Below are 22,058 nucleotides of genomic sequence, written 5' to 3'. Positions count from 1 at the left end.
GTTACTATGTTGCAGCAGGTCGGTCTAGACACCTGCGGACTGTATTAGTATTTCTTTAGATTGTCCTCATTTCTTATTGGTTCCTCTGGCTTCACAATGGTGCATTCATAATTTTAGTGATCCATCTATCATGTTGCAGTTTGTCCTCTTCTTTTCCTTACGTCTCGGGGAAGTTTAATTATCTTCTAGTATTCTGGGTCTCTTCCTATTGGGGCACATTTATAAAAGTGTCATTTTCTACAGTCAGCAAAATGGTGTCATCTGTTACCTGGCCTAACAAATATTCAGGGAAAATGTTGCAGAGACTTGCCGGAATTTGGTTGCGATGGCGGACAGGAGCTGAATTATTCTGCTCTAAATGAGCAAGTTAATGGTGGAGCAGAAGAAAATAGACAATGTTAGAATTGTTAGCATTTAGCTTAGTGGGTAGTGGGAATAATTTTATGGGTCTGCTGGAATACGTGTCCTTAAAGGGAACCTTTCAATCGGTGCAGTTAGTTTCAGCAACAAATGTGCTAAATAGGCTGCTCGCTGTCAGGTGGGCGGTCCCAGGCTGGAGTAAACAGTCTGAGACTACCCACTTGACTGTAGAGAACCTAATTACCATATTGGGTGCTGAAACTAGAGAACCTAATTACCATATTGGGTGCTAAAACTAACAGCAGTGATGTTCCAGAATCAGCAAGGTTGCATCTATTGAAAGAAGGGGAGTGAATTTGGCGAAAAGTCCTGTAGAAGGCTGTGGGAACGCAGCTTTTTTTGTTGCGTTTTTTGAGCCAAAGTCAAGAATGACTACAAAAGGAATGGGAAAAATAAAGGAAGCTCTTATACTTCTCCTTTCTGCTCAATCCACTCCTGGCTTTGGTTCAAAAAAAAAAAAAAAAAAAAAGCGCAGAAAAATCTGCAACAAAAAAAGCTGCAATTCCGCAACTTGGGGCCTCAACCTAAAGGGGTCTTCCAGGCAGAAAAATGTAAGGGCAGGTACTAATTGAAAATTATAATAGTACTATATGCTATTTCCAAGCTCTGTTCAACCAGTAGGCTACTGTAATCTACTGTAGTTTCTGTTTCTGACCCTCTAATAATAATACACCGGAGATGCTGCACACAGCATTCACAGAGAGTATAAACGGAGTCAGCAGAGATAATGTAATTATTGTAGTGTTCAAAAACTATATCACTGCACTCCTGGTCCCTTGTGGGAGGTAGAAAATATCATTTCAGTAGTACTTATATTCTGATAATATAGGGACTTTAAAGTCTTTTTCCTAATCCCACCCCAGCCTCACAGATCTGCCTCAAATCTCAGAGTTTTTTTTTTTTTTTTTTGGGTGGGAGGGGGGTTTAGGTCCCTGCCCACGTCAGATTGCGTCCATATTTGCTTCTGAAAATTGGCCTAACAAATTTGGGACAGTTGGCAACTATGCTCTGTGTATGGGGGGTAGACATAAGGAGGAACAAGTAGGGTAGTGCAGATTGGAGAGGTGTCTAAGTTTCCAGGAGGGATTAGCTAGATTATGTAATCCCGTAATTCAGGTGATTGGGAGACACAGTAGAAAAACTTTTTTTTTAACTCGTTAGCGATTTGACTCATATTTTTGGTTTTGATTATTGTATCCATTGTAAACTATCGCCCTCCTCCTGAATTTTTGTAATCCGAATCTCTTTTGTGTCTGTCTTTTAGCAGAATGTATTACCGTATATACTCGAGTATAAGCCGACCCGAATATAAGCCGAGGCCCCTAATTTTACCACAAAAAACTGAGAAAACTTATTGACTCGAGTATAAGCCGAGGGGGGGAAATGCAGCAGCTACTGGAAAATTTCAAAAATTAAAATGGTCGGAGTTTTTGGGTGCAGTAGTTGCTGGGGAAGGGGAGGGGGTGTTTTGGTTGTCTGTCTGCCCCTTCCCGAGCTTAAGAACTGTGTTTTTTCCCCCCACTTGGAATTCAGTCTGGCTGAATATAGGGGATCTGCAGTGCTCCTATTAACCCCTTCCCGACGGAACAGGAGACCGGGCACTTTCAGACACAGGGATACCTAATGTGTTTGTGTCTCACAGTCATTTTCTACTTGTATATGTATTCTAGGGAAAGGAGGGATTTACAACTTTTATTAACTTTATTTTATTATATATTTTTTAAAGCTTTTTTTCACAATTTTATGGGAGATTCCATGCATTACTATTGCGGCTGGTCATAGACCCCCCTCACAAAAAAATAAAAATAAAGTAAAATAAAATAAATATTTTTGATTTTTTTTGCTTGACTCGAGTATAAGCCGAGGGGGGCTTTTTCCAGCCCAAAAACTGTGCTGAAAAATTCGGCTTATACTCGAGTATATACGGTACTTACCATTTTTATTTTCCTTATGTGTACAGAAATTTCCCAACAATATCAAAATTTCATTATCCTTTTATGTACCTGGAATTATTTTACACCATTTTTGTCAATTTTGTTGTGGTGTAATTGGCTAATTATGGTAGGAAGATGTATCACTTTGGGCTCAATTTACTAATGTGCTAATTCCCAAAGTGCTAATTGTTCTAGAAATCCCCCTGTCCCCGGAGTGTATGAAACTATAAGAGCTGAGTCAATGTGCTATTTAGTGAGTGAAACATTTTGCTCCGAGCATTCTTGTGTTATCATATCTGCAGACTCTTCCTTGCTGCACGCGGGGTTCTTCTCATGGAATCTCAAGTTACTAATGGGTTACATAGTCCGAATATTAATCTCACTGGTAATATCGGTCAGAGGTTTAACACTCCAGCCTAATATAGATACAAAAATATTTTTTATAAAAGAGATGATCTGTAGAATTTTCAGATTTTGTAGATCACCTTATGACCTTTGCACATTTTTAACCTGAAGGTCATGAGGAAGGTCATGAGAACAGGAGTGTTCGCTATCAGGAAAGAAGAAACCTGTGGGATAATGTAAACCTCTGCATATGGGGTCATGTGACCCAGATAACCTGAGCCCTACGGTTACATGGTATTTCTTCTGTAAGGAGTTTTTCATGCCGTATTGAGGGACACTAGTAGCGGGCATTTTGGGAATTTATTAAAAAAGAAATAACCTATGTACAGAATGGTATATAGCAATGAACTAAGAAAGATGGGCGGATTCCGCGGCCAGTTTAGCCTCGGACGTCCGCCTGAAGACACTCCCTCCCGCCTTGGCCCATTTATTTGGTCCTAATCCGGAGTGGGGTGCCGTGATTGGAGGCCGGTGCACTGCATCGGCATCCAGTCGCAGCTACCATTTTTTTGGTCCGGAATCTGAGGCGGTCAAATTCCGGACCAAAAACCGATCTGAACTCAGCTTTACGTTTGCTATTTCAGCAGTTACCTCATTTACATCACAACCAAGTCAGACAGTATTAGAATAGAGGTTCTCACCTTTACAGATAACAGCCATTGTAACCATACTAATAATAATAATAATAACTTCATTTATATGGCGCCAACATACGGGGGCTGTACTGTGGAGCATATAATACAGTGGGGTGGGGGCGTACTGAGGAGCATATAATACAGTGTGGGTGGGTGTACTGAGGAGCATATAATACAGTGGGGGGCGTACTGAGGAGTATATAATACAATGGGTTGAGGGGCGTACTGAGGAGCATATAATACAGTGTGGGTGTACTGAAGAGCAGATTATACTGTGTGGGGGGAGTGCACTAAGGAGCAGATAATACTGTGTGGGGGGGCATACTGAGGGGCATATAAAACAGTGTGTGGGGGGAGTACTGTGGAGCATATAATACTGTGGGGGGGGGGCCTGCTGTGGAGCATATAATACTGTGGGGGGCGCTACTGTGGAGCAAATGTTAAATTTTTTTTAAACTATACTTTGGCCCTCCAGTGGTTTGAGGGACAGTGAACTGGCCCCCTGTTTGAAAAGTTTGAGGACCCCTGTGTTAGATCATCATATGAATTGGACTGTATCATATAAAAATGAGTGAAGTGGAAGCAACACTATTACAGCTCAGACAGCTGATCAGCTAGGGTGCCTGGTGTTCTGACATTGACGACCAACCCTAACGATTGGCCATACTCTAAGGATAGTTAGATGTCTATAGATCTATAGATAATGAGACAACTATATTAAGACTAGCATATTATATACCAGTCTTAATAAATGGACCAAGTGGTGCAGGGAACCAGAGATTTATGTATAGGATGTGACACTTTTAGTGCAAGAAAGGACCTTGCACCAAACGTGTACCTAAATATGATCCCCATCCCAGAAATCTGGCATAGAGAGAATGATGAATTCCCTCCGACGTGTTGATATTCTGTATTCCCTCCTTTATCATCTCCAATAGTCTTCCGTGCAGCAAGTATTGATCCCATAACCTTGGAGTGAAACGTCTTGCTCGGACGAGATGGCGGCATTAGCTGGTTTTTATGTGGCAGTAATTTACATTTGTGAATACTTTACATCTACAATGTTTCATAAAGCCTCAGCCATTGGAAATAAAGGACATTGTAGAGAAGATTTAGAGGTGGCTGCTGGTCGAGGAATGTCCTTATCTTGACGGGAATGTGCAGCATTTATCAACATAAAAACATTTTCTCTTCTGGCTGGAGATGAAACTAAGGGTCAAAAACACAGAGGAGACGGGATCCTGTAGATCGGACACGTGACCGATGCCTATTTGTACACACATTTATCTGATAATAGAAGTGGGTTCATGGCTTATTGCTGGACTTTCAAAGAATGATACAAAACTCTAAGAAAACAATATGCAAATAATAATGATAATATTCGCATGCATTACTTGACTTACTAGTAGCAAATAGATTTCTGGAGATGGAGGTAGAAATGGATGAACCTCACCTTGCCTCACCTCTCCTGGTCTTCCAGTGGTCCATCAGCCTCAAAGCCTCATGACATCAGAGCCTTGTACATGATCATTGAGGTCTGTGATGCCAGAGGCCACCTGAGGACCATCAGATCCCATGGAGAGGTGAGGACAACTGGGGTTTGAAACCCACTCAAACATGGAGAGGACATCCAAACTCGAAGATGTTGTCTTTGATCAGATTGAAGCCTAGCTCTAGTATTAACCACTGGGCCACCATGCTGTCCATCGGTCTAATAGTCTAAAGAGTACTTCATTAAGTCAGAGAACATTTTATCATTGTCTCAGACTCCAGTCATGGTCGACACTTGGCATTTTGTATGGTAAGCCAAGACTAGCTGTACAGTACACAGGCTTGTGTCATCTAGAAAATATGGTCTGGATAGTTATCTACCCTGCAGGGGTGTAGCTATAGGGGTTACAATGATAGCAGTCTCTACTAGGCCCTGGACACTGAGGGGACCCATATGGTCCCTCTGCCATATAAGGTATTCTAATATTCCAAATGGCGGATAGGTATGGACCCCATTATGGAATTTTCATTAGGGCCCAAGGGCCTCATGTTATCCCTCCTACCTGCTACCATATGATGTGAGCCAGTGCCTCACCTTGGGACTGCTGTTCAGTATTGCACAGTCCGGTACTGGCACGGTAGTCACCCGTAGAGTTATCAATAACTATGATACTATGATTAAGGGGATATCGTCACTCCTTAGGGAGAGACCACCATATAGGTGTGTGGAGACTTATTAAGCCTTTAGCACTCCACTTTGTAAGGGACCATGGGAAGAATATGCAAATCTGTCTTCCATGATGTACCAGGTTAGTCTTCTCTACACCGGGCTGACAAGATGCAATAACATCGAAACGGCCGTCCTCTGTTGAGAGACTATACCTGGTAATAATCCCAACATCATTGCAAAACAAAGGCCTCTTGGAAGGTCAAGCATGATGTTAAAGGGAGCAGCCTTTATTGGGCCATATCACTGAGATTCTGTCTTCCTAATTACATCAGGGAAAACAGGCTTGCACATTCCAGTGAGCGCCCTCTATTGGTTTGCAACACTGAGGCACCTGACTTCCTAATTACATCATGGAAGACAGGTTTGCGTATGATACTACGTGTCTTGGTCACTAGAAATAAGGTCAATACTTGGACCATATTTTCTGAAGCACAAGAACCAGGGTGTGGCTTGCCTTAAAGAGAAATTATGGTACTATTCCGTTATCGGGCCAGCAGCAGCGCAGTTCAGCAGCAGCTTTCGGGACAGCAGTTCAGCAGCGGGAATTACAATGACATCCGAGGACTGCTGGCCCGATGCTTGTGCCCAGTAACCAGTACATCGATGACCCCCCTCCCCCATCCTTCTCCTCCTGCCAGTGCTGCCCCCCAGCTCTCCTTACATCTTCCCCGTACCCTCTCCCCGCCACACGACTAGGCCTCACCTCAGCGCTAGTACCGAGACCGAAAGGAAAGACACCGGGGCTCAATCCAGGCCCTGACAAGAAACACGCCGACTATAGGAACGGTGAGCTACAGCGAGCCGGAGGGACAAACTTTCTGCAGCGTCCGGCGGCTATCTAGTAGCATTCATTGCTCAAGATTTACGGTGAGGCCTATTACAGGGAGAGGGTACGGGGCAGATGTAAGAAGAGCTGGGGGGCAGCACTGGAAGGAAGAGGAGGATGAGGGCATCGATCGATGTACTGCCTACTACACACAAGCACGGCCTCTATCATCGGGCCAGCATCGGCTTAGTCATGTGGCGGGGAGAGGGTACGGGGTAGATGTAAGGAGAGCTGGGGGGCAGCACTGGAAGGAGGAGGAGATGGAGGGGGGGTCATTGATGTACTGGCTACTGGGCACAAGCATCGGGCCAGCAGTCCTCGGATGTCATTGTAATTCCCGCTGCTGAACTGAACTGCTGTCCCGAAAGCTGGTGCTGAAATGCGCTGCTGCTGGCCCGATAACGGAATAGTACCGAAATTATCACCAGAAAGTGACCTCTTAACGATTTATTAAGAATTTTGAGAATGTTTTAAAAAAAATATTCAAATCACTATCTATAATTACAAAAGTACTACATCCTGCAATTTTCAATCCTGAAATACCCACTAAACCTAAGATTAGACACTTGTCAATTTTGTGGATGTTTTATTTGCGGCAGTCGCTATATTTACATCACAGATAAGATTGATAGGATTACAATAGAAGATAACACCCCGTATAGATAAAATTACCTAGCACCCATCATCTAGAAGACCTTCCCATAGACCTCAATGTGTCGGCTCCAAACTATTACTGCCTATGGCCATGACTATACTGTAAAGCATATCACTAAGGCTAGTCTTACAGGAACGTATATAATGTATGGTCCGCAAGTTGCTGATCGGCAACATAGACTCCACAGATGTCCGTGTCCTGCCGCACTCGCCCATAGAGTTCTATTGGTGAGTCCGTGCAGTGCCGCAATTCACGGCCATTATAGACATGTGCTATAAATTGCGGATCACGGTTGCGGCCCGGCCACACCACGGATAAAATATCCGATGGTGTAAGAGGCCACATTGAATATAATGTGTCCGCAATTGAAAATCCTCAATTGCGGACCATTTGCGGACTTACATTACAGCCGTGTAAGACCAGCCTAAATGGTTTTAACTGAGCAGAGGTGAATCTCAGACAAGATGGTTTGATCCATATGAAGTAGTAGGTGTTATGATGACTTTAAAATGGCTGAGGCACGGTTGACTATCTGATATATTGCTTTGACTCAGCTATTTTTTTATCACATCCTTTTAACACTTATAAGAAACCTTCCAAATCCGATGATGTACATTACTTGAGAGAGTTTAGAGTGAAATCAGAACTGGAAGGTGGCCAATATCTACTAAACAAGTCACCAAAGTGCTTCTAGATACCCAGGAGGCCTGGTCTCAAGTTCTGCACTGGGCCTCGGAGATCTTTAGCAATGACAATGTCAGGCAAGGATGAAAACTCAACAGATACAAAGTTCTCGAAAGTTCTGCAAATTTTCTCCACATCTACCCAGAGGCCTCTTGACTTATCTTACTATTTTCTTCCGTGCAGATTTTCCACATGACCTATGACCTTGCCAGTGCCGTGGTGAGAATCTTTAACCTCATCGGGATGATGCTGCTCCTCTGCCACTGGGATGGCTGCTTGCAGTTTTTGGTTCCTCTTCTTCAGGAATTTCCAAGTGATTGCTGGGTGTCATTAAACAATATGGTTGTAAGTATTAGGTTTCTGTCTTTTCATTGTTGGGCTTATGTTTCAATGTTAAGGTTAATGTTTACAGTTTATGGGGTTTTGTTTGACGACCTATCCTTGGGACTGGCCATCAATATGTCAATATTATGAGTGGGGGCCTACACCCTACACAAAATTGATCAGACGTTTGGGGCAGCTTCCGGGTTTGGTACTATACAGTGTACAGAGTCAGAAGCAGAGAGCTCTGTAGACCTCATAGTGGCCATGCTGTGTTACTGCAGCTCAGTTCCCATTGACGTCATCAAATATTGATGGTCTGTCCAGCAGATTGGAAATTTTTATAAGCCCATGAAATCCCTTTAAGTACCGTTTTTTGGTTGTTTCTTGTTTTACAGGGTTAAATCTCATTCACAGGTGATGTATTGGGTGGTAGAACTACCATAAAACAGCAAGGGAACACCTAATCCTCTGCTCATAAAATAAAAGCAATGCCTGTAATTGGAAAAGGTAAATGGATCAGGGAAGATTTCGGGCTGTAATTTATTCTACCAGGGATAAGCTCTACAGGTTCGGATTTACAGAAAATATGTCCCTGGGCAATAAACAAAGTAGAGGCGACTGGTTAATATAAATAGTATTTCGGGAGATCTCGAAATCTGCATGTATTAAAATAAACCACCATGGAATGTGTAGATAACACCTATTCAAGTATCTGAATAACAGGATATACCCATATGTAGTATAACACATAGTCTGGAAGACACTTGTCATAGCAATGCCTAAATAATACCACCATACCGTACTCAATTAATGTTACCCTACAGTTTACAATAAAAGTCTCACAACAAATTTATCAGAGTGTATAATGAATATTTCGGGTTCCCGACTTTTAATCTTCCTATTCTCTCTTTATTTCTTTTCATTGGACCCCTGACTTCTCAGAATGCTATTTGTACTGTATACGGATGGGCAATCCTCCCATGATCCATTTCGTATTCGGGTGGCTCATGTCCTTGATTCGTTTGGGGGTCAAACAAGTTCTGTACAAACCAGAAGTGAAATTATTATACAGTAGGGTCTCCACTAACCCCAGAGTATAATGGGTGGAGGCCCAGGGGAGATGAAAAAAATACAAAAAACATTGTTCCACCCTTATTGCAAAACGTTGATAAAACTTCTTCCCTCACCTCTTTCGAACCTCCTCTCAACATCTGGTGCTCTCTCGGTCTTCTCGGTGACGTCATGCTCATGTCACTGCTTTCGTCCAATCACTAGCCTCATCAGTGACCTTGGGTGTATGCACATTACCAGGAGAGCCATAAAGAGGTTATAGAGGGTGAGTATAAATGTTTTTATATTTTTCAGCTCCCCTGGGCCTCCACCAATTATACTGTAGAGACTTCGAAATATAATAATTTACCGCAATGCATGTGGGGCGACCATTTTACTTAGTCCCAAATCCAAAATTATTCAGTTTTGTTGTGATATTAGGGTCAAACCTAGGTCATGCCAAAGGGGTTCACCTATCTCTCGGGGTGTCTTGAATAAACTATCGTATATACTCGAGTATAAGCCAACCCGAGTATAAGCCAACTCCCCTAATTTTACCACAAAAAACTGGGAAAACTTATTGACTCGAGTATAAGCCTAGGGGAAGAAATGCAGCAGCTACTGGAAAATTTCAAAAATTAAAATGGTCGTAGTTTTTGGGTGCAGTAGGTGCTGGGAAAGGGGAGGGGGTGTTTTGGTTGTCTGTCTGCCCCTTCCCTGAGCTTGAGGACTGTTTTTTCTTCCCCCACTTGGAATTCAGCCTGGCTGAATATTGGGTATCTGCAGTGCTCCTATTAACCCCTTCCCGACAGAACAGGAGCACTGCAGATGCCCTATATTCAGTAGACTGGCACTGTCAGACACAGGGATACCTAATGTGTATGTGTGTCACAGTCATTTTCTACTTTTGTAAAAAACAAAAAAAAACAAAAACAAATTCTGACTCGAGTATAAGCCAAGGGAGGCTTTTTCAGCACAAAAACTGTGCTGAAAAATTTGGCTTATACTCGAGTATATACGGTAGGTACAGAGTGCACAGAGTAGTCTCAGAAGCGGATGCCTATTTTGTTAGATGAAATGAAGAGGGAACTTGGAACTTGATGAACTTTACCAGAATGATAAGCACCAGGCCAAACCCAAGATCTTTACTGTTCACTGTCTACAAATTATACTATGGGGTCTATATAATAATTAGAAACCTCTGGGCGGTGCAAAAAAAATACAAAAATAAAAATCTCATCTTCAGCTTTCCTCCCCTCTCCAGGGATCCTACTGCGGCATCTGGTCTTCTCTCTCACCACCCAGCCTTTTCCTGGTAGTTGTCAATGTACCAGAAAAATAGTTAGCTGGCAGTGGTATGGTAACTCTACGGCAATTCTACTGAGTCACGTCAGTGGCCCCGGGGGACCTCTAAAGCTTGTGATTGGGCCTTATTATTCTTCTGGCTCCGCTGACATCACAAGACACTGGGACAGAGGACTAGATGCCACAATGGACCTTGGAGAGATGACGTGAGATGAATACAAGCTGTCTATTATTTCTCCACACCTCCCCATAGCTTCCAATAAGTATAATCTGTGGTCTGAAGACAACCTAGAATATAACATTTTTGGTTCCAAGAAACTTGAAGGTGACGTGACAGATCTCAGGAGGTTTCCCCATCACTGGTTTTATCTAGGCATCACTCGTACGATTTGCCCATGACTAGTTTTAACTATGCACCATGGGGTTGTTGTAAATGTTATTGTTACCTGGAGAGTTGCTATATATTGCATATACCGTGTGCTCTACATGCCATAGAGATGAGAGCCGGAGACTGTGTGGATGTGATTTTACAGTTCTCTCTATTATTGGGTACATCACCTGGTGCCTGACTACTAGAGCTAGCATTGAAAATGGATGTTTTTCTCAGAAGCCTCATCCTTAGGGAAAACAAGGAAATGGGGACCCTAAGCAATCGCTTCTTTTGCCGTAACTTGAGACTCTAGCTACACCTTTGCATTCCTTTGTAAAGCCAACACTAATCAACTTTTTTGACATAGCAAAATAGCTGATCTCAATATATCAAATGCACTTTGGAAAAAGAATTTGAGCGAGGAGAAAAGTCTTTCCCATGGGAATACATCAGATGTGATATGACCGAGCATGCGATATTTTATGTCATGTTACTCTGGAAGCTGAGATCTTTTCTCTTTGAGTTTTGATTAGTTTTAGATACGGATCAGAATTTTAGGTTCACTGAAAACAGGTAGAGCTCGATTAAATCTGACAATATTCACTTTCCAATAGTTGTCTTTGTGTTGGGAAGACAAGTTTTTGTTCCCAGGCAGACTATTCTCCAGCTGACTCTTGACAGTTAATTATGCGTATTCCGTAAGATTTGTCACTTCCATTTGTGACAATAAAGTATTTTTTTCAAAAATTTCCTAGCTTCTTCCTTTGCGTTTCATCTCTTAGGCAAAATGTAGCTGTCACTTTCTCAGATATTCAGGAAAAAATGGTTGATGGCTTGGGGAGGTATAGTTATTCCACTATATCTATCCAAGGATAGGTGTCCTGTTAGGACATGGCATCAGCCATATGTAGATGCTGATACTTCTGTTTTTTGTTTTCTTTTTGTTTTGTTTTTTTGTATAACTAGATATTAACAAGGTCTGGAATCTTTTTGATAGGTCTACATTAAAGGGGTATTCCCAACTCGCCTGTTCAACCACTTGCAGGCTGTGCACTCTCTTCACTTCCTGGTTTTCTCGGCACATTGGTGGGTGGGGTTGCACTTGCTCTGCTAGATCCCTCCATAGCAGTATGTTTGCAGTCAGTAATGAGGGATTGGTTGTAAATGAATTACCACAGTATGAAGCTGATGTAGAATATGATGTAGCAGAGCTGGATTTGAGTCCGTTTGTGATACATACAGAGGTAACAGACCCCTAGAGAGAGTTGTGGGCTTGCTGTATGACCTGTGCAGAAGTCATTGTGGAATTGGGTGGAGGAGTTGAGCTCTGACCTTCTTTTGCATCCAGTGGTCTCCAGCATCTTCTTCAGACCTCTTTTGGCCTGCAGCAAACATTATATGCCCAAATTACAGGCCTCAGTGGTCATGTGTGGAGCGCTGGCATCATAACATCAGCGCATCCCACGTGACTTCTGAAGCTGAATTACAGGCCTCAATGCTGACTTCAGGATGTGTTATGTTAGTCGCAGGCCGAAAGAAACTGGAGAGGATGCTAGAGAATGCCGGACACATCAAGGATGCTCAGGACAGACGAGGCAAGGTGAATATATGTTTGTTATTTTTACTCACCTCCCTTGGACATCCACTTATTATACTTTTGGGTTTAAGGAGACCCACACAGTACAATAATAGCACCGAAATGAAACAGAGGGCTGAACCTCATGAATATTCTTCTAAATTAATTTCATAGGGTTTGCCTAAGCAGCAGAGCATTTTATACTGTTGAGGAGGGACTCTTGGGAGCATTTTATATTGTGTGGGGCCACTGTGGAGCATTATAATGTGGGAGTGGTCTTTGGGGAGCATTATATTGTGTGGGACGCCTTCAATATTTGCATTGCACACCATCTGTTTTATAGTAGCCGAGCAATAAAAAACAAAAAACTGCAGCACCAACAATAGGTTGTAGGGGCAGGAGGCCCCAGTAAAGTTTGTACTTGGGCCTATAAGACTTTAGTCTCCTCCACATAGGCCTCCTCCATTACACAATTACTTTTACATACAGCTGTCTTATATATGAGCAGAGCCATGGTGGAATGAACTTTGCCCAACTTGACCACCCCTGTGCGTATCCCCAGAGCGTAAAGCTTCAGAATAGAGCGACTCCCCTGTAATTTAGCATTTTCAGTAACAGGATTTTCCAGCCGATCTGATACATAATGGAGTAATTATATTAGAGCGATCCATGGAATGCTGACTCATTAATGGATGCCTGCAGAAGCGGGAATGAGATGAAGAATCCAGCTGAGATGTTATTTACAGTGAATTCATTGCATTGATTTCAGAATATATATATATGGAAAATGTAGATGTAGTTCACAGTTATTGTACGTGTAAGTGATGCGAATCACTGTTTGTTTATGGCACATTATAACGTTATGGGCAAAAGAGCTTGCTCATATTGCCCCAACATTGCCCCTCTGACAGTGCTCTACACTATGTATATGGGTCTTCAGGTCCCACTAAAGTTTTCTAGTACAGTGGTTCCTAAGGGGTAAGTCAGGAACTTATTAAACCATACATGCCCTGCTAAGAATTCTGGGTAAGGAATATGCTAACAAGACTTCATTGTTGGAAAAGCAGAATGAGCAACAGCGCCACCTTTTGGAAAGTAGTTCTATATCAAATTAATGTATAGGGCATAATCAGAGAGTAATAGCCAAGCCAGAATGAGTCTTCCAAAAGGAAGAGGGTTCCAGAGGGTATTGCGTTGCATTAAGGAGAGATAGTACAGAGACTACATGCATGCCCTGTTAGGTGGACAACATTTACTAATAGATATAAGTTCAAATATAGTATATAACTATTATTATAATATAATAGACAGATATATTACAGTGGCAGGTGGATCTTTTGCATGTTTAGTCTCGGTTTATACCACCAATTAGGTGTTTAGGTCAAGATTTTCTTGAATTTCAGGCATTGAATTCCCCTTTCCACAATAGCCATGCCTACTTTTCAAGGAAGTTGGAAAAAATTCTAAAATGAGATGGGACACAAGGAGCCATGTTAGGCCAAAGTCCAGTCATACTCATAACCACCTTAGTAAATTTTCCCCAGGCATGGAACAGATAGTAGGCGCTGAACTATATGGAGATACAAGTTGGATGTGTCCACCGGCAATGGGTTTTATGAACATAGTGAGTAACAATGATGCTTGAAAGATCCATTATCATACATAAAAGTAAATGCCAAAAAAACTATATTTTACCAAGATCTGATGATTGATTTCCAATATCTTTTACATAGTCAGAAAACCCAATTGCGATCATAGCCCTGAATATGATAAGAACACTGATGTGACTAAGAATGGTGGTGCCCCAAGGCAAACATTTGACATGTGGCCCCCAACCCCAGTACAAACCACATTCCTGCACACACTATTATGCCCCATAGTGCCCCCCCCCCCCCCCACACACACACACACACACACACTACTATGTGCAATAGTGGCCCCTGAACACAGTACGATGCCCCATTGTGGACCACCCGTGAACAATCTTTATACTCTGGAGTCTTTTCAGACCCCAGAGTATAATGATTGGAGATCCAAAGGAGTATACAAACATAAAAATCAAAACAAATAATGATGCCAGCCTGGCCCACGTGACGTCTGTGAAGTAACCAAACAGGCATGAAGCTTGCCAGGGCGCAGGAGGGGTAAGTAACAGTGTTTTTCTATGTTTTCTCACCTCCCCTGGGCCTCTGATCATTATACTCCGGCGTCTTAAAAGACCCCTGAGTATAGTGATAGCAGTGTTTGCGGGGTTGGTGGGCCTGTGGCCTCACTTACCGATTCCCGCTCTTGCCGGCGGCCGCGAGCAGATGCAAGGATCAGTAAGTAAATAGGGCCCGTTACCTGCTGGTGTTACTCAAGCAGGTAACGGTGTATTAAAAAACCCCACAAAAAACAAAGTCACATCAGGGACCCACCAAGCCCCCTAATGTCCAAGGTCCTGGGGCAGCAGCTACCCTGTTAGTTAAACCCCTGGATAAGAAATATCCCACCATATACTCTAATGGCGGCCATAACAGCTTTCTCAGAAGAACCTGTACAATTCAATTTTTTGCAACTGAACCAAACAAAAACTTTTTATTTTCATTTTGGATTGTATTCCTTTATTTTTGTATTTCAACCACAGATACATAGGGTTATGCTCTGTCAACTGTGTTCCGCCCTAATAAATTAGTGAGTACAGAGAGGCTGTCGAGTACCGCATCGCCAAAAATAAAATAAAAAATTACAAAAATTTATTTTTTTTAAAAAAATCTAATAAAAATGCAGCTGTATCATCCCAGCGAAGCTTTCTGAGAGAGCTGGTTGTAACCTTTGAAATTGTAATTGCTCAGACATAAAAGTAGGTCACTGTCAGCATCACACTGACTTTTATGTCTCCACGCCGCAGTCTTCCCGATAATTTCCTTTCATTATGTTCATATTGTGTTGTTTATAGTTTCATAGTTTAGACTTTTGTAAGTGGGAAAAAACAGCCAAAATAAAGCACGAAATGCAAAAATGTAAAATCTGCAAAGCGGAACATTCTGTAACAGAACATTTACCACCCTGAAGCTTCCAGTACTCTGTGTGTGGACTCAACAGACAGATCAGGAAACCACATTACCATTCCCAAAATGTAAAAACGGCATTGACACGTGTTCGGATATTTGTGAAAACATTGTCATTCTAGAGCCCATGTGATGGACACTGCTTTGTTGGCGGTAAATGGGGCTGTTAGAGATGGCCATATTACAGTATGTGCTATGACTGGTACTTTTTATAGGATCGCAATGACTATGACTATATAGGGGACTGACTATAGCTATGTTCACCTCTGCACCGAATCTCTGTCGCAGTGGCTGCCCCCACTCCTCTGGCCTTCTGCCCATGGTAGAGCTCAAGGCGATCTCACACTGAACTGCCATGAAACATGTTTATTCTTTACCCATAAGGATAAAGAATACATTAATGATCATTGCGGTCTGATCGGTACATTGAGACCATCACCGATCCTGAGAATGGGGGTATTATATCCCTACTGGAAGTTCAGCCAAACCCTCCGGAGGGTGAAGACATGCTCTAGTTTAAATCCACTTCAAGGGATGTGATGAAGATATGCCAGTTCTGTATTTTCGCTATCTATGGTGCTCCCATTGAAGAGAAGTAGGAGCAAGGACTCATCTCCATCCACCAGGGTGTTTGGCTGCTTTTGTGGGGTAAACACACTCATTCTTAAGTTTGATGGGGGTCTTAGTATCCAGCCCCTGAATGATAAGAAATAAATCAATAAATAAGTTTCATGGCATAACACCTTTAATAAATTTCCTCCAGAGTGAAAGTCAGTGCTCCAGAGGAGAGCACATAACTTCACGGTAAAGCTGTCAGATATTTATGGACATATTGTCATATTGACCTACATCCCCTCCATCTGAAAATGATTCTGTCTGTAGAGTATAGTCAATAAATATCTGACAGCTAGGGGCAACACGGTGACTCAATGCTTAGCCTTGCAGCACTGAAGTCCTGGGTTTGAATCCTGTTAGTAACAACATCTGTAAGGAGTTTGTATGTTCTCCCCGTGTTTGTGTGGATTTTCTCCCATTCTACAAAGACATACTGATAGGAAAATAAATGTACATTGTGATCCCTATATGGGGCCCACAATCTACATTAAAATAAATAAATATCTGACAGCTTTATCATGAAGGTATGTGCTCTCCTCTGGAGCACTGTAAATCTGCTCAGCTCATTTGGCCTTAACATGTCTCCAGGTGACAGGTTCCTGACACCCACAAATCATATAGACACCAGGACAGCACAATGTGTCCCCAAATCTGTTTATCGCCTGTGTAGTTACCATCTTCAGACACTAGAATAGTTGAGCATGCTCACTCAACTATAATATGTCCATTCACAAAGGGGATATAGTTATAATATAGTTATGTCCAACCTTGGGGTATAGTCATGGATTATATTTGAAGCCACTCTAATGTATAATAATTGGTCAACCACCACTAGATTAGATATATGTGCCCACATCAACTCAGCTCTTTACATAACTTGGAACATTGTTAGATCTTTTCGTTACTATGGCTGGCATGGCTAGCACTGTTCCCTTGCAGAACTGGGGTCCTGGAGTCAAATCTGACCCAGAGGAACATGTGCAAAGAGGTGTATGTTCTCCCCATGTTTCTGCGGGTTTCCTCTGAGTACTCTCTTTTCCTTCTACATGCCAAAAATATATACATAAGTAAATTGGATTCATGTAAAGCAGCTTCTTCTTGTGGGTCTTGGGTGTTGGGGATGAGCGCCTGCATGGCAGCCACTATCTGCCCTACTCTGCTTTGTGTCCCTGGGTGAGAAGAGCGCAATACCAATGATTGTCATTATCGTATGGGGTTTTTCTTTTGTTTTTTTATTATTTTTAATATAGATCTGATGAAGGAGTGCGTGCTTGTTTACGCTAAACCCCGAAAGGCGTTATCCTATCAAATAATGTACCTTTCAACCCACATCATTGTCTCTGCCTCTTGAGGAGTGCGCTACCTGGTTTTTCATCACTGTGTCTCAGTGTCCCACCGGTAAAAACTTCAACATACAGTAAACAAATAAAATTCTAGAACATTCCCACCTCGTTCTAATGTAGCCTTCAAGAATTTACAGCATCATTTTCATGTATTCTGGTTCTTCTGTGTTGTGCACAGGCCGAGGGTGTGAGAGCCAGACAGGGACTGAAGATGCTTGAGGCCGCGACAGATGGCACAGGAAACTACATTTAAATGAATTGACTTGATCTTTGTATTTCCAGAAAAATTTGCATTTTTCAGTCTTATTTTTCTGCTTTGTTCTCATAAGAATATTTGGAGGAATTCATTAACCCATTTACACCAGTTTTCTGTTGTAGATGGGTATAGTTGTGGCATACCTTTGGCGCTTGGACGTTTCCTGTACCAAAGATGCGCCACATTCCTCGTTCCGCATTTGATCCCTGGTTTTGGTAAAAGCCAGGGTGGAGAGTGGGGATGTCATGTCTCTGTCTTAACATATGTACTATAACTTACGCAAGGAAACTGGCACACAACCGTTTGTGCATTTGAGTTGGGGGCCAAGTTTACCATGGAGTGCAGCTGGATGGTATTCAAGAGCATTTCTTGAAGCATTCACGTCTATGGGGCTCCCGAATTCTATCCGTTCCGATAACATGGATGATTCTAGAGCAGGTCCTATTCTGCACCATGTTATCATGAAGGAATGGCTCCGAAGCCTCATATACGTGAAATCAGTATGGTATGCACTTGGCTGATATTTGGATTTCACGCTGAAGATCATCCGACTGAATTCCATGATAAAATCGGATGCAAATATGGTCATTTGTATGGGCCCCTATATAGAAAATCTACACCAACTCCTGATTACCATTCTGCTGCATAGTTTGATGTTGGATTTTTACTCCTCGGGGGTGGGGTTAACTCAAGACAACTGATATGAGTCAGGAAAAAACTGATTTAACTAATTGGTTCCATATGTGTTTGTATTATATAAGGGTGGATGTCTTATATGGTAGTCAGGCTATGATTAAGGAACTTACGTTCTGAAACGCGTCAACCGACGCCAACTTATCTGATCTATGCTTTAGACGGGGAATGCTTTTTTCTCTGCATATCATGTTTTATATTTGGATTAAATAAAAGCTTGAATTTTTATGTGGCTGCTGGACCTTCGATAGTTTTCATAGAAAATCTACACCAACTCCTGATTTCCATTCTGCTGCATAGTTTGCTGTTGGATTTTTACTCCTCGGGGGCGGGGTTAACTCAAGACAACTGATATGAATCAGGAGAAAACTGAGAGGGGGTTTTGAAACTCTGACAACAAATAAATTCAGAATTAGAAACTGACTCTTGTGGGGAAGCACATTAGCCCCCACCATTTTTTGTCTTGTCATAAATATATATATATATATATATATATATATATATATATATATTTGCTTATTTATCCAGCTTATTTTATTATTTTCATCTAGGGTCTAAGGGCTCTATAAATTTAGATCTGTCCCTAAGTTTCCTGATAGCACATGCACCCATTCTTTTCTTCTGGCCCGATACACACACGAGTCTGTGTGGGGCCGTGATCCTGGAGGCGGTCCTTGAGGAGGTCCTATTCCTGCCCACTTTAAAGCTCAGGCTCATTATTGAAATCTATGGGTTACGTGCTGTTTTCTTGCGGACTCGTAGAGGCACATGTTCGTATACATGTAGCCTTACTTTAGGTTCGGTTTCCTTTCTTTGGGGACCCAAAAAATGGAAATCCAATCCGCTTAAAAAGTGGTACCTGTGGAATCCTGTAGACCCCATAGACTATAATGTGGTCTGCTGGGGTTCAGCCTGAAAAATGTGGGAAACATAGTCCTCCATGAATTTTTCAAGCAGAATCAGGGATGGAATCTTTGGACGTAGAGCAAGTTCTGGTGTGAATCCAGTCTTAGTGGAAAAATCCCAAGAGCTCTATATTGGTGATCTGCAGGGGTCAGGGTGTCAACCATCCACAGATCTAATATTCTTAATTTTAATAGTCTTAAAAACCAGATAACCTAATATATTTAGGCATGTATTTATTGATTATTAGTGACATCAGTACTTTCATCCTTACATGGTGTATTTCATTGCACTTCACATAACCAGCAGCATCACTTGGAGCAATGCCAAATCCATGCCAAGGTCCTTCCCCAGCATGTGCCATTTTTAATCGAGGTGCCCTGTACATATTGTGCTGGTGTGAATATTGCCCATGTGTATTTAAATAGAAATGTAACTTCCTGATAAATATTAAATGTGCTAATCTACACTTGGCAAGGACAAGGATGGGGGGGAACCGAGGACGGCCTTGATTTAAGTAAACGTGTCATGCTCAATGAAGAGGAAACAAAAACAAGCAACGCGTTTTAGAACAATCACACAATTTAGGAAGGGAGCGAGGAAAACCCTTTGTTGTTTTTATATCGCTGCAAATCACAGGACGTCCTTGTGACAATCGACAATGCCAGAACATAATTCCGTCGTGCCCTAAAGTCCAGAATATTATGGTGTTTATACCAAGCTGTAAAATATTGTCATCCGCCTTTTATTGCCTTGATGTATCAGATTTGAGGCTTATTAATTCGGAAATATCATTGTAGTTTATATGAAGCAAAACATATATATATAAAAAAAAATCTGTGTAAAGCAGATGGGGCCTGGTCAGAAAAGTTGGAAGTCAACGCCACAACAATGGTCCCCAATCCATGACTATGGCCCCACCTGTCCCATCCAGGCAGGACATTGATGGAAAGGTGGCCATTCTCCTTCTCTGTTCATTACTGTTAGCAACCACTGATGCAACAAATACTGTAAGTCAATAAGTCCTGGGCAACTAGAATCCCCAAGCACTGGAGCAAAATTGGCCCTGGGTATGCTACGCTCTCCCAACCGGAGCCGAACCAGGCACCGGAGTTCTTCACCAGAGCTCCTGATGGTGGAGTTGTACTTGGTAAAAGTCCAAGGCCTGGATCCGCAACTGACCAGAGAGCAACATACACCCAGAACACCCCAAGTAGGAGAACCCAGAAGGACCCAGACACTAGCCTTAGAGTGAAGTCTTAGAGAGCAAGGTAGTCTGGAGTCGTAAGTGAATAGGAGGGTAATCCAGGGAATTCATGCAGATACCCAAGGAGCAGATTCGTGGTCACACAAGCCAAGTTGATAACTGGAGGTCACCTGGTAGCAGAAGGCAAAGGCAGAAGCAAAGTCAAGGAAGCCGGGTCATACACAGGAGATAAATGGAGTAGCCAAATCAGGATCCATAAGGGAGGTCAGGTGGAAGTCAAAGGTCATACACAGGAGATCAGGAAGATGCCAAATCAGGTTCATAGAGGTCTGTAAGGCAAGCCGGGTTATACACAACCAGGGAAATCCAGGTACAGGGAAAGAGGCAGGAGGTGACAGGACAGGGAACTGGAGAGAGGCTCGTCGCTAGGGGAGTTGATACCACAGGGAAACGAATAACCAGTGACGCGCTGAAATCAAAATGAGGACTAAATACCCTCAGACCCGCCGCTGACCCCCCCCCCCCCCGACCCCAGAAGTGCCAGTCCCTCCGGCCTACCCCAGTGCCAGAACAGGCCGACATTCCGGCGTTGGACAGGGATGGGGCCGGGTGCCTTCATGCAGCACATAGGAGGCCCTAGTCGTCCTAACAATTACTATGGGAGTTATGGAAACAGTCCTGACTGTTTTTCCCTACACAGAGGTTCTCCTGGCCTCCCAATTATACCAGAAATTGAAGCTGCTTAGTTCTGCCCACATCCGGCGCATGTGCAGTCGGCTCGGCTGAGCATACTGTTCCTGTAAGCAGCCACAGTAAAATGGCTGAACAGACATGTGCAATAGCTTTGCCCAAAGCCTGATGGCAGAGCCAACTGCGCATGCACCAGATTTACGTTGCGAAGACAGGATCGCCGGAAGAAGACAACACAGAGTACTCGGCGGAGAGGCGCAGCTGTAGAAGATGCAGGTGAGTTTTCAAACAGCACAGGGGATTCCCCAAGTACTGTTTGAGCATGGGGGACATACCCTGTGCTGTCTGGTAATTCATTGGCATACCATGATAAAACAGGATATCTACGGAACGGCAGCGTGGAGAAGAACTCTAAAGGTAGGGGAAGAATAGTCTTTCTTAAGGCTATTTCTAAGTGGCATTAGTTAAAAAAGGGATTTTAATGATAGAATCCCTTTAAGGGGGTTGTGGCACATTTTTGACGCAAGAAAGGGCCATACGACATATTTGCACCACAATATTATCACCTTTATGCCAGATTATTCCCTCCATTGTGCCTGAACACTGGGGGACTGGTCAGTTTTATTTGGAGACTGTATGATTGTATTCTCAAAGGTAGTTTACGTGAATTTATTTTACAAGCGGACCTTACATACATGTATAGCACAATACTAGACAATAAGACTGAAGAATAATGACTGTAGCAGCAAAGTGGCACAGCCTTGTGACAAATGATGCCTGAATTATTTACAAGCTAATGCTTTCCATTTTGCTTCTCTTGTTCCAAAAGCACAGCTTCTAGGCTGCTGATTCAGTCTGTGACTCCAGACATTGGATGTGCGGACCATGTCTTTCTC

The 22,058-nt window shown here is 42.6% G+C and overlaps 1 protein-coding gene across 1 annotated transcript in view; it reads left to right on the top strand.

The window, feature by feature from the left end:
- Positions 1 to 22,058, top strand: part of HCN1 (hyperpolarization activated cyclic nucleotide gated potassium channel 1) — a 275,879-nt gene that overhangs the window by 157,067 nt on the left and 96,754 nt on the right. The window contains exon 3 of the mRNA XM_075269278.1: positions 7,964 to 8,125. Within this exon, the coding sequence (XP_075125379.1) occupies positions 7,964 to 8,125 (162 nt within the window). The remainder of the gene's footprint in view (positions 1 to 7,963; positions 8,126 to 22,058) is intronic.

This window comes from Leptodactylus fuscus, chromosome 1 (genome assembly GCF_031893055.1).
Source record: "Leptodactylus fuscus isolate aLepFus1 chromosome 1, aLepFus1.hap2, whole genome shotgun sequence".
In the NCBI taxonomy this organism is placed as follows: Eukaryota; Metazoa; Chordata; class Amphibia; order Anura; family Leptodactylidae; genus Leptodactylus; species Leptodactylus fuscus.
Note: the sequence above shows the minus strand (reverse complement) of the source record. Positions and strands in the feature narration are given on the sequence as shown.